Source organism: Salvia miltiorrhiza, chromosome 2 (assembly GCF_028751815.1).
Source record: "Salvia miltiorrhiza cultivar Shanhuang (shh) chromosome 2, IMPLAD_Smil_shh, whole genome shotgun sequence".
Classification (NCBI taxonomy): Eukaryota; Viridiplantae; Streptophyta; class Magnoliopsida; order Lamiales; family Lamiaceae; genus Salvia; species Salvia miltiorrhiza.
Genome location: NC_080388.1, coordinates 28871287 through 28883771, shown reverse-complemented (window position 1 = coordinate 28883771; position 12485 = coordinate 28871287). Strand labels below are relative to the sequence as shown.

General features: G+C 42.0%; 1 protein-coding gene across 1 annotated transcript; it reads right to left on the bottom strand.

Moving 5' to 3' along the window:
* Positions 1-5665: 5665 nt before the first annotated feature.
* On the bottom strand, positions 5666-6088 carry LOC131008246 (uncharacterized). The gene has a single exon (XM_057935137.1). The coding sequence runs from the start codon at positions 6086-6088 to the stop codon at positions 5666-5668; it is 423 nt and encodes a 140-aa protein (XP_057791120.1).
* Between the last annotated feature and the right edge of the window lie 6397 nt (positions 6089-12485).

The following is a 12485-nucleotide window of genomic DNA, read 5'->3' as shown; positions in this document are numbered from 1 at the left end:
TACGATTAAGAAAGAACCCTCTGTGCGGAGCATGGATGATCCGAGGGATGCATCCAACTTTCGCGGCTTACGATTAAGAGAACACCCTGCACGGAGCATAGAGGGTCAAAGGGACCCGCCTAACTTTCGTGGCTTACGGTTAAGAGAGAACACCCTGCACGGAGCATAGACGGTCAGAGGGATCCACCTAACTTTCGTGGCTTACGGTTAAGAGAACACCCTGCACGGAGCATGGATGATCCGGGGGATGCATCCAACTTTTGTGGCTTACGGTTAAGAGAACACCCTGCACGGAGCATGGATGATCCAGGGGATGCATCCAACTTTTGTAGCTTACGGTTAAAACGAACCCTCTACGCGGAGCATGGATGATCCGGGGGATGCATCCAACTTTCGCGGCTTATGATTAAGAGAACACCCTGCATAGAGCATAGATGGTCAGAGGGACCCGCCTAACTTTCATGGCTTACGGTTAAAACGAACCCTCTCTCTGCTCTATTCTACTGTGCTATACTCTGCCCATTTAGCTCTGCTTTTCAGCTCTGCCCATTTAGCTTAGAATCTCCTCAATAAAGAATAATCGGGCTATCATGTTCCCACCCCAAATTTGTGGATTCGATGATGATAGGACCTAACTCACAATGCAAAATCAAAGTGAACTTAGTCCCGAAACGAAATCAAATTAGAAAATGTAACCAAGTCAATCCAGAAATATGATAGAATTAATTCCCGAATCAAAGTAAGAATCATAGCCATATTGGTTCTGGAATCATAACAAAATCAAGCCAGCTTTGAACAATACAATGATTCAGCCCAACAAAATCGTAGTAGTAACGACTTAACTACGCCGAAGCCATCCCAGAGTCGATTCACACATGCAACTTCAATTTTTATTTTCCCCAATCAGTTCAAAGCGAGACCAAATTCAAAGAGAGATAACTTAGCTTGACATGGTAGCTTCATTTTCCGGTGATCGGTAATGAGCGCGGCTACGACGCATAACCTGCCCTTTTCTTCGACAAGTAATCGGCGGCTTGCCTCCTTTGAGAGATCCGAACAGATCGGGCTATATAGTATCAAGCAATGACAGGACAGATGATTTAGTTCCCCAGGTCAAAGCACCATCGGGGCCTTCCTCGGCCCTCAATCAATCTCATATTTGAAAATTAGACATAATTTGTTGGGAAAATACAAATTGATTGAGAGAGTTAGGGGTTTTCCCCTTTGCCCATGATCTGTGAGTCTTTATTGCTCGTTAAAACTCGAAGAAATCCATCCGGCGAAGGAAGTCTTGGGGATTTTGGAGATTGGGCCTGATTGTGAACCAGCGACTACGACAGTTTGACGGAGCCGCGTCTCAGAGAGAGGCAGGCAGTGAACGCCCATGAGCAGTGAAACACGATGGTCAAACTCAGGTTTTCTGGCCAGAAGTTGGGATGAAGGAGGTCCGATCTGGATATGTGACAGGAGAAAGAGCGAGGCTGGATCCGATCTGGAACCGAGCCGCATCTCAAAGAGAAGGAGGCTAAATCTGTGACCAGCGGCGGTGCACACCGAAATTTCGAGAAGGCGGTGGTTATCGAAAGATGTTTGCCAATGAAGTTTCTCTATGGAGAGAGAGATCACCGATTCCAAAATTGGTGATACAGCTTGAGATTCTTTGTTCGTCGATCTGGAGAAAAACGAAATACCGAGAGAGAACCACTCTTCTTTGGAGATAAAACTGGAATTGAAACTAAACGGCCCTTTGCGGCCGGAAACTGGAAAAGAAAACCGCCGGAAAACTTTTAAGATCAGATCTTAGACTTTTTTTTTTTTTGGTAGGCTCGTCGGAACTCACGACGTAGCCCCGATCCTTTCCCTCAGACGGCGCCAGCTGGTGAATCGTGAAATCAACACCTAAACTAGAAAGCAATGAAGCAGACGAGATTTACGTGGTTCAGTCATGAAGACCTACGTCCACGGGAGGTTTTTCGTTGTTTTCACTATTTCAAGAGTATTTAACATATTACAAGTGGAATGGTAGAATGAATTGATCCCCCTCCTGCTAATGCTAAACCTTCTATTTATAGATAACTAATTGGGCCTAACTTTAAAGCCCACGAAATAGAGAAATGGAGCCCAACTCGGTGGTAAAATTAGCTCTGGCAAGGTCGTCTCTGGCAGAGCTGGTAGCTCTGCTCTGGCAGCGCGGTTCCTCTGACTCTGGCAGGACTAGTAACTCTGCCCTGGCAGCGCAGTTACTCTGACTCTAGCAGAGCTGGTAGCTCTGCTCTGGCTGCGCGGTTCCTCTGACTCTGGTAGAGCTGGTAGCTCTGCTCTGGCAATGCGGTTCCTCTGACTCTGGCAGAGCTGTGATCGGCTCTGCTCTGGCAGCGCGGTTCCTCTGACTCTGGCAGAGCTGGTAGCTCTGCACTTCGGCAGTGCGGTTCCTCTGACTCTGGCAGAGCTGGTAGCTTTGCCCTGGCAGCGCGATTCCTCTGACTCTGGCAAAGCTGGTAGCTCTGCTTTGGCAGGGCGGTTCCTCTGACTCTGCTTTGCCCCTCGGCAGAGGTCTACTGTGCTCTACTCTCGGCAGAGCAGTGGTCTTCTCTGCTCTGCTCTCGGCAGAGCAGTGGTCTACTCTTCGTGTTCATTTATTATCTCAAGTCTTTAGTTAAACCTGTGCTGGTTAGTTTACTTAATAATAATAACAGTAACAATAATAATAATAAGGTAAAATAGGCTTGGATTACTAAGCACAACGCTGATGAATATTCCAGTCCTCATCAGCTACTCCCCCTCTGGTCTAGTTGAACAGTGTTCTCTTTGTTCAACTAGTGGTGTGTGGTGTTGTTATGATGTTGATGATTCCTCTGATCCTCGTGGCTCTGACTTCTTTTTAGCATGCTTTACTTTGATTTTTCCCTTTTGTTGCTCTGACTCTTCCTTTGTATGCGTTTCTTTGACCCTCCCCTCGTGCTGGATGGAATACTATGCGCGGAGCATAGCTGGTCATAGGGACCCAGCTAACTTTCGTGGCTTACGATTAAGAGAACACCCTGCACGAAAGTTACCTGGGTCCCTATGACCAGCTATGCTCTGCGCAGAGTATTCCAGCCAGCACGAGGGGAGGGTCGGAGAAACGCATACAACGGAAGAGTCAGAGCAACAAAAGGGAAAAATCAAAGTAAAGCATGCTAAAAAAAAGTCAGAGCCACGAGGATCAGAGGAATCATCAACATCATAACAACACCACACACCACTAGTTGAACAAAGAGAACACTGTTCAACTAGACCAGTGGGAGATTAGCTGATGAGGACTGGAATATTCATCAGCGTTGTGCTTAGTAATCCAAGCCTATTTTACCTTATTATTATTATTATTGTTATTGTTATTATTATTAAGTAAACTAACCAGCGCAGGTTTAACTAAAGACTTGGGATAATAAATGAACACGAAGAGTAGACCACAGCTCTGCTGAGAGCAGAGTAGAGCAGACCACTGCTCTTCCGAGAGCAGAGCAGAGCAGACCTCTGCCGAGGAGCAGAGCAGAGTCACAGAAACCGCCCTGCCAGAGTCAGAGGAACTGCGCTGCCAGGGCAGAGCTGGTAGTCAGAGAAACCGCGCTGCCGAAGTGCAGAGCTACCAACTCTGCCAGAGTCAGAGGAACCGCGCTGCCAGAGCAGAGCCGACCACAGCTCTGCCAGAGTCAGAGAAACCGCATTGCCAGAGCAGAGCTACCAGCTCTACCATCTGCTAGAGTCCGAGGAACCGCGCTGCCAGAGCAGAGCTACCAGCTCTGCTAGAGTCCGAGGAACTGCGCTGCCAGGGCAGAGCTACCAGCCCTGCCAGAGCCAGAGGAACCGCGCTGCCAGAGCAGAGCTACCAGCTCTGCTAGAGACGACCTTGCCAGAGCTAATTTTACCACCGAGTTGGGCTCCATTTCTCTATTTCGTGGGCTTTAAAGTTAGGCCCAATTAGTTATCTATAAATAAAAGGTTTAGCATTAGCATGAGGGGGATCAATTCATTCTACCACTCCACTTGTAATATGTTAAATACTCTTGAAATAGCGAAAACAACGAAAAATCTCCCGTGGACGTAGGTCTTCATGATCGAACCACGTAAATCTCATCTCCTTCATTGCTTTCTAGTTTAGGTGTTGATTTCACGATTCCCCATTATTATTAATCAAACTACACAAATTTTTTGAATATATATATATATATATATAGGGTTAGGTTCAATGAAAAATGCCTAAATGTAAGAAAGAAGAGAGAAGTAATCTCATCCGTTGATCTTATCTAATCTAACGGACATGATTTATTCACGCCATGTTCAACGGATTTTTTCGTTGAACATTCGTGAATATATACAATATTTTTGGGGGTTCTGGGTTTCGACCCCCCATATGTTCAACGAAAAAATCCGTTGAACATGGCATGAATAAATCATGTCCGTTAGATTAGATAAGATCAACGGATTAGATTACTTCTTTCTTCTTTCTTACATTTAGGCCTTCTTCATTGAACTTTAGCCTATATATATATATATATATATATATATATATATATATATAAGGAGAGGTTCAAGAAAGAACCATAAATAAAAGAAGTCCGGAGAACCATTTTCAGCCATTCGATCATCAAGATCTACGGTGGATGCATCATCTTGTTGGATGAATGCAGATCCTGGGTTCGAATCCTAAAGGGAGCATTTTTTTTAAATTTTTTTAGTGCATTAATTTTAACAGCGAATGTATTAATTTTTTACAGTGGATGCATTAGATTTGATGGTTCTCCGTTCTCACAAATAATGTAGTTCTCTCTAGAACCACACCCTATATATATATATGTGGAAGTGTTCAATGTAGACCACTCCCCTATATAGAGAATGAAGACCAAATCAGAGCCATTGATCTCACCAAAATCAATGAATCAGATTCATCCGAATTCTTCAAGTTTAGGAAATCCCGTAAATTCCCCATTTTCCAATTCTGGGAACCAATGAACATTATTATGAACTTACGAACATAAGTATGTTTATTTGTATGTTCATTTATTTTTATACGAACATATCGTCGAACATTAGTATGCTCAGTTGTTTTTTTATACGAACACATCGACGAACATTAGTATGATCGTAAGTTCATAATAATGTTCATTGGTTCCCAGAATTGGAAAATGAGGAATTTAAGGGATTTCCTAAACTTGAAGAATTCAGATTAATCTGATTCAATGATTTTGGTGAGATCAATGGCTCTGATTTGGTCTCTATTCTCTATATAGGGAAGTGGTCTCCATTGAAGCTGACCCTGCTGCTGTAATGAGAATTTATTAAAAAGGAAGGCAAACAACAAAAAACCTTAACCCCTTAAAGAAGACAAGGGGCCGAGCCTCGTTAAAACCTTACTAAAGAAAACCCCAAAAGGAAAAACCTTAGTAAGGAAAAAGAGTACCCGTCTAAAACAGGACAAAACCAACCAAGCGAGCGGAAGTGGGAAAACTTCAGAAGGTCCGGCCTAACCATCACTCCTAAGTAATCCCGGCTCAAAAGAAAAAGGACAAAAAATGCGACCTGCTGCACGGCAGGAGGCAAAGACCACACGATAAGTCCCCAAGGGCCGAACGTCAAGAGACCAAACACACGACTAACCATACCCAACCAAAGCCCACCGCAACTACTACACCAAGCGCACATAAATTTTACGTACATCATCCTCAACAATGACCTGTAATCCAGGACTAGCATGACCCCAAAAACCCACCTCCATGCCCGTGGAAGCCATAAAATCTGCCGCGCTATTACCCTCACAAAAGATATGAGAAATTTTCCAAGTAAATGCCGAAGCATAGAGAAGAGCTTGCTTCCAACGCGCCTTGAATCGCCAAGGAACCGTCAAGGCCCGAGAATGCAGTAAACGGACCACAAAGGAAAAATCCGACTCGAACCAAACCTGAGGCCAACCAATACGGTACGTAGTCTCTTTAGCAATGATGATCGCAAGAAGTTCTGCCTCCAGAGCCGCACCAGGACCACCGGTAAAATGAAAACAACCCACCACTTCATTAAAAGCGTTGCGCATAACCCCGCCTGAATGCATCATATTAGACTCTCTAATCTAGCCATCCGTGTTAATCTTCACCCAATTAGGAGGCGGCAGACTCCAGGAGACCGAAACATGGGAAGGCGGCTTCCGCGACGTTCTGGTGACAACCAGATTCCGTAAAATAAATAAATCAGAGACAGAGATTTTCATGGTACCGAGTTTGAAATTAGTGTCAGCCTCCATAGTGAAAACCCTAACCTGCGAGATGATTCTCCTCATAGAAGGGGCTTTATCTTTATAAATAATCTCATTATGATGCATCCAAATGGCCCAAAGCAAAGAAATAACCCCCACACGCCAAAGGTTTTGGATTTGAGCTCCGCCTTCAAACTGCAGAGTGAAGACAATGAAGCTTTCAACATCCGTGATGTGCGACGCCGTAATATTGTACAAACTTAGGAACTCACTCCAGATATGTCTCGTAAAGGCACAAGACCATAAAACGTGATCTGCCGTCTCCTCATCCTGGAAACAATAAACGCAGCGACTAGGACCAAGAGTCCCATTATTTCTGAAGGTCTCGAAAGTGGGCAGCCGACCCCTGATTGCCCTCTACACAAGTAGAGACCTCCTGATAGGGATGAAGTGACCCCAAATCTACGAGCCTCAATTGACCTTAGGATAAGAAGGTCTAATGTAACGGAAAGCAGTAGCCGCAGTGACCTCTCCAAAACTCGAATGCATCCAAGCTCTCTCATCCACACCCCCAGAGATCGGTGTAGCAATAATATCAAAGGCAATCGTAGGGAAACAGTTTATGAAATCCTTCGTGAAATGCCAACAGTTCTCATAATAATAATCCGAGATTTTCTGGCTGAAATAAGGAAACATGTAATCAGGAATTTTGAGCTTGTCCACAATACGATACCGCAACCAGTTATCTCTCCAAAAGTAAATCGCGGTGCCCAACCCAATGGTGCAAAAGGAGTTCGCCACCAACTCCTGAATCGTGTGTCTCACGCCATTCCAAACAGTAAAGGTGGCCCAGTTAGAGACAAAATCCATCGTTGGCTTTAGATATTTCTGCCGCAGAAGAGAATAACCAAAAGAATTCGAGCACATAATATTCCAGCCCAACTTGTGCATGAAGCTATCATTGATATCGGAGAAAGACTTCATACCAATGCAACCCTATTCTTTAATCGCACGTGTCTTCTCCCAATTAACTGAAGAATTCAGTTTCCGAAGCGTACTGCCAGTCCAGATAAAAGAACGACACACCTTATCTAACTCCCGAATGAGCTTGACCGGCCATCTATACACCAACATACTATGAACCACGACGCTCTGAATAACAGAAGAAACAAGACATAATCTTCCCGCCATAGAAAGTTGAGCACCTTGCCAGCGCGGGAAGTGAGAAATAATTTTATCTCGCATGCCAGAAAGACGAGCTGTAGAGGCACGCCCCGATAAAATCGGCACCCCAAGATAAGTAAAGGGAGCCGAACCCGCTGTGAAGCCAAGAAAATGCTGAAGTCGGCGCCTGCGGGCAGGAGAGACTTCTCTACCAAAATAAATGGTAGATTTCTCTTTATTGCAAGCCTGACCCGAAACAGTAGCGTAAAGTTGAAGGATGGAGTTAATCATGACGCAATTCTTCTTAGAGGCATGACAAAACAGCAACACATCATCCGCATAAAGCAGATGCGATGGGAAAAAGATGTCCCGAGCGAATCTCATTCGCGAAATATAACCCCTGTTCGCCGCATCCAACAAAAGCCGAGTGAGGACATCTTCAGCCAGACCAAAAAGAATTGGAGACAGAGGGTCTCCCTGGCGCATCCCTCTGCTACACGCAAAAAACCCATGCAACGCCCCATTGAACTGAATGGAATTTCTGGCAGAAAAAAAGAATGATGCTAATCCACCTGCAGAAAATCTGAGGAAAACCAAAAGCAGAGAGAACCTCAAGAAGAAAATCCCACTCCAAAGTATCAAAAGCTTTTCGAATGTTCACTTTAAGCGCGAGATTTTTTCCATAAAGAGACCGATTCATACAATTAACCCCTTCCGAAGCCAGGATGATGCTCTCATGGATGTACCGCCCCATAATAAAACCGAATTGGTTATCAGAAACCACACTTTCCGCCACAGTATTGAGACGAACGGCCAAAATTTTGGCCATAATTTTAAAAAGAAAATTGCCTAACATAATAGGCCTATAATCCGCAATGCATCTAGCATCCACTTTCTTTGGAAGAAGGCTTAAAATATTAGAATTAAGACCGGAAGGCAAGTAACTGTGACTGAAAAATCTTTGGACAACCATAATCACATCTGAAGCAATAATAGACCAGGTCGATTGGAAGGAACAACCATTGAAGCCATCCGGCCCGGGAGCGCTATCCTTGTCCATGGCGAAAACCGTGACTTTGATCTCCACCGGCGTCGGAGCACGAGTCAGCTCAGCCGCCTGATCCGCTTCAACACTGTTCGGGATATAATTCCTAATCCAGGAAAAGTCAGCCCGCTCCACTCTATCATCGGAGAAGAGGTTCTTGTAAAAAATTTCCACATGCTGAGCCATGCGGCTGTTATCATCAACCAACTCACCATTGATCTCAAGATGTTTGATAGAATGTCTAGCCCTCCTCATCTTCACCATATTGTGAAAGAAATTGGTATTCCGATCGCCGTCATTGAGCCATTTAACCCTACTCTTCTGCCGCAGCAGCTCCGATTGGCGCGCGAATAACAGAGATGGAAGCTTGCAACTGGATCTCCGCTTTAAAGAGAGCATCCGTATAGCCGGACTCATCGATAAAGCATTGCAACGAAGACAACTGCTCATTCAGATCCGCCAACTTTAAATTGAAATTACCGAACGTATCCCTGTTCCACACTTTGAAATCCTTCCTCAAACGTTTGAGCTTATGCATAACCTTTACCATAGGGCACCTGGCCTCCACCATTTGCGACCAGGATCTCTCAATCATCGGCAAATAATCAGCATGAGAATGCCACATGTTAAGAAACCGAAAGGGCTTAGAGCCCAGGTTTCGCGGGGGCAGACTGCATTTAAGAATAATAGGGGGCATGATCCGAACCCAAACGAGGAAGAACAATGGCCTCCACCACATGCCAACAACCAGCAAAGGAATCCGAATACAAAATTCTATCCAAGACAGATTCAGTAGTCATGGTCCAAAATTCATCTCAAAAGTATCATCCATAACCGGCTTGTTGAAGACCACTTCCAATAAATCAGGTCCCGAAAGTTGTCGTTGTGGCTTCACATACGAATTTTCAGCTATGATATCCTCATCCACCTCAGAATCTACCTCCACCTTTTCCAAAGCATGAAAAGAGTTAGCCGTATCCACCATTTGTTTCCAAACTTTGGTGTCACGAGCCAAAGTCTTAGTCACCACCTCCACAGTTCGTGCAGTCACCTTATGATGAGGTGCTGCCACCTCTCCATCCGTTCAAGCCGTCTCCTCCGCAGCAAGCTTATCCCTGTAACGCCTGCATTGAGTAATACTATGCCCCACAAGTTTGCAAAACCCACAGAACGGAGGTAAATTCTCATAATAGAACTCAACTTCAAAGGATTTGCTACCTTTCTCAACCGTCAAGGTTTCAGGCAGTGGTTTGGAAACATCCAGCTTAATAAGAACCTGAGCAAAGTGACCAACATGACCTGCAAAGGTGGGGAGCCCTACCGATCGAGCAATCCCCGTAATGAGTTCAGGATCCCAGTACTCATGCGGGAGATAATAAATACGGAGCCAAACTTGAGAGAAATTAGAGGAGTCCTTATACGGATCGAAATTAGGAGCCCACTCCCTGATTCTCATGATTCCACGACTGAGCTTCCACGTGCTCTTGGATTTAGCCCTCAATAGTTCCTCTTCCGAAGAGAAGAATTTATAGAGTAGATCAACCCTTTACCCAGCAGAACAACCCTGATAGATCAGTGACATGCCATAAGTTAATAATTTCCTATTTGATATCCGAAGTAAACCACGGAGCATCTCCTTTGTTGAGCATAATACGTGCATGAATAGCGAACTTAAATTCTTTCAACTTGCTTTGATACATAGATTCTGGCATGCGTATAATAGATTTATTCCCGATATTAACCGGTTGAAGAGCAACAAACTCATGCGCAAAAACATCCGACGGCTTCACCGCGTGGGCAAAAGAAGCCCTAGCCGCCTTAGGGTTAGGGTTCACCTTGGTGGCTGCAACATCAATGGAAAAATGGCTTGTGACGGGTTCGAAACTTGGGTATTGGAAATCATGTCCCCTGCAGAACGCAAAGGAATCTCCGTATTCCAAAAATAGACGTAGCAGACGCAAACGAAACCCTACACTTTAGAAGGTGGCGGCTGCTGAAAATTTCTAGTAAGAGGAGGAATTCCCCAGAGCCGCAGAGGGAGGAGCCGGGAAGGTCCCTCGCAGCGGTGGGAGAAGTGTCAGTCATCGGCGGCGTAGGTAGGGTTTTGATACATAATCCAAAAGATCTAATAAATCTTTATACGAAATGTGAGCAGATGTTAATTGTATTCAAAATCCATTGAAGCTCACCATATATATATATAAAGAGAAGTACATGTCAATAAATTCAATTTGAAGGGTAATTTTAGAATTGAAAAAAAAAATTAAAATAATAATTAAAAAACAAAGACATAGTCAAACTGTCAAACCACTTCAATTTACATATAGAAGACACGTAGACTATCTCTCTCATTAAATAACTTCCCACCTCTCTTCAATCCACACTTATTATTTTTCTCAATTAAATAACTGAATAGAAATTTAATTTAAACAAATTTAAAATTCGACACTTTAGCATTTAAAAAGAACTCACTAATCTACACTCAATATTTATATCACTTAAATAACTCAATACAAATTCAATTTAAATAAATATAAAATTTTGCACTATTCATTATAAAGATACCCACTAATCCACTCACACCATTACATCAAAACAATTACAATAAACAACATATATAAATCTTTATGAGAGCATCTGTCATCCATCGTTTTTCTACTTGCCAAAAATCTTTCTTCTTCATCCAATAAAAAATGGCTCCAGTTTTTGGCTTGGTCAAAGACCTGGAACTAGGAAAAAGTAAATTTGCATTACAATTGTGATTGATTCGAAGCTACGAAGTTCCTCAATTTCACAATATCAACAAAGTTGGCACACTTAAATGTGTTTTTCATGATAAAGAGGTATGAAAACTTTCCTCATATTTCTACAGCTTAGATTTATATTAATAGCATATATTAACTGATTAACATCTACAGAGAAATCGAGTTCACGCAACCATTCAAAAGATGCAAATTGTAGGTTTCAAGAATCTTGTACATGAAGGACCAAATACAACATGCAGATTTAATATTCTTATGTACAAGGAAACAAGAATTTCAGAACTTGTAGATGATGGATTCCCTACTCATGTACTCAACTTGAAAAGTTTCGAAGAGATACAATCAATGAAATCGATACATGATCTACAGGCTGCTCCATTATTTGGTAAGTACAATTTATCATTTAAATTATTTAAACGCTATGAATAAATTAATCACAATGTTATTTTTGTTTTTAGATGTAATGGGAATCGTCATATCATCCTACAAGCCAGTGGAAAAAGTAATATATGGAAAGCCCACAAAATTAATAGATATCATGCATTATTTTTTATTTGCATTACATTTAATATCATTTTTAACATCAAATTTTTTATTTAGGCAAAGAGTATTAACATGCACATTATGGGAAAAATATGTTGAAGAAGTTAATGATTTTCTTTGCAATGAGCCAAAGGAACCAGTAGAAATAGCAATTCAATTCTTCAATTCTGTAGAGCAAATATTTTAAGAGGTAAAAAAGATGTGTTTATTTATTATTTAATATTACTGGTTCAAACACAATAAAATAATTTGTGTAACAGGTGCAGTTAGAATTGCAAATTCCTACCATGCAACAAAAATTGTATTTGCTAGCCCTATTGCAGAAATTACAGAAATGCAGGAGAAGTAATTTATTTTTTACTTAAACATATAATATATATTTTTATTATAGAATGCTAATATTTTTTTTTATTTTATAGGTACAAAATCAATGCTTTCAAACTTATTCAAGCACCAACCATACCAAAGATTAATGATGAACTTAAAGATGGGGAATCTTCATTCAAAATAATTTCAGAATTATCTCCAAATGAGGTATACATTTTTATTGCATACAAATATTATTTAATAACTATATATGTAACACCCCAAATATTTAGATTTATTATGTAAGTTTAATTATTAGTATTTTCGTGTATAGCTTATTACTTGTTAGATAATTACATGATACATATAGATATGCACCATTAATTTAATTTATTTAGATTATTATTATTATTATTATTGTTGTTGTTGTTGTTGTTGT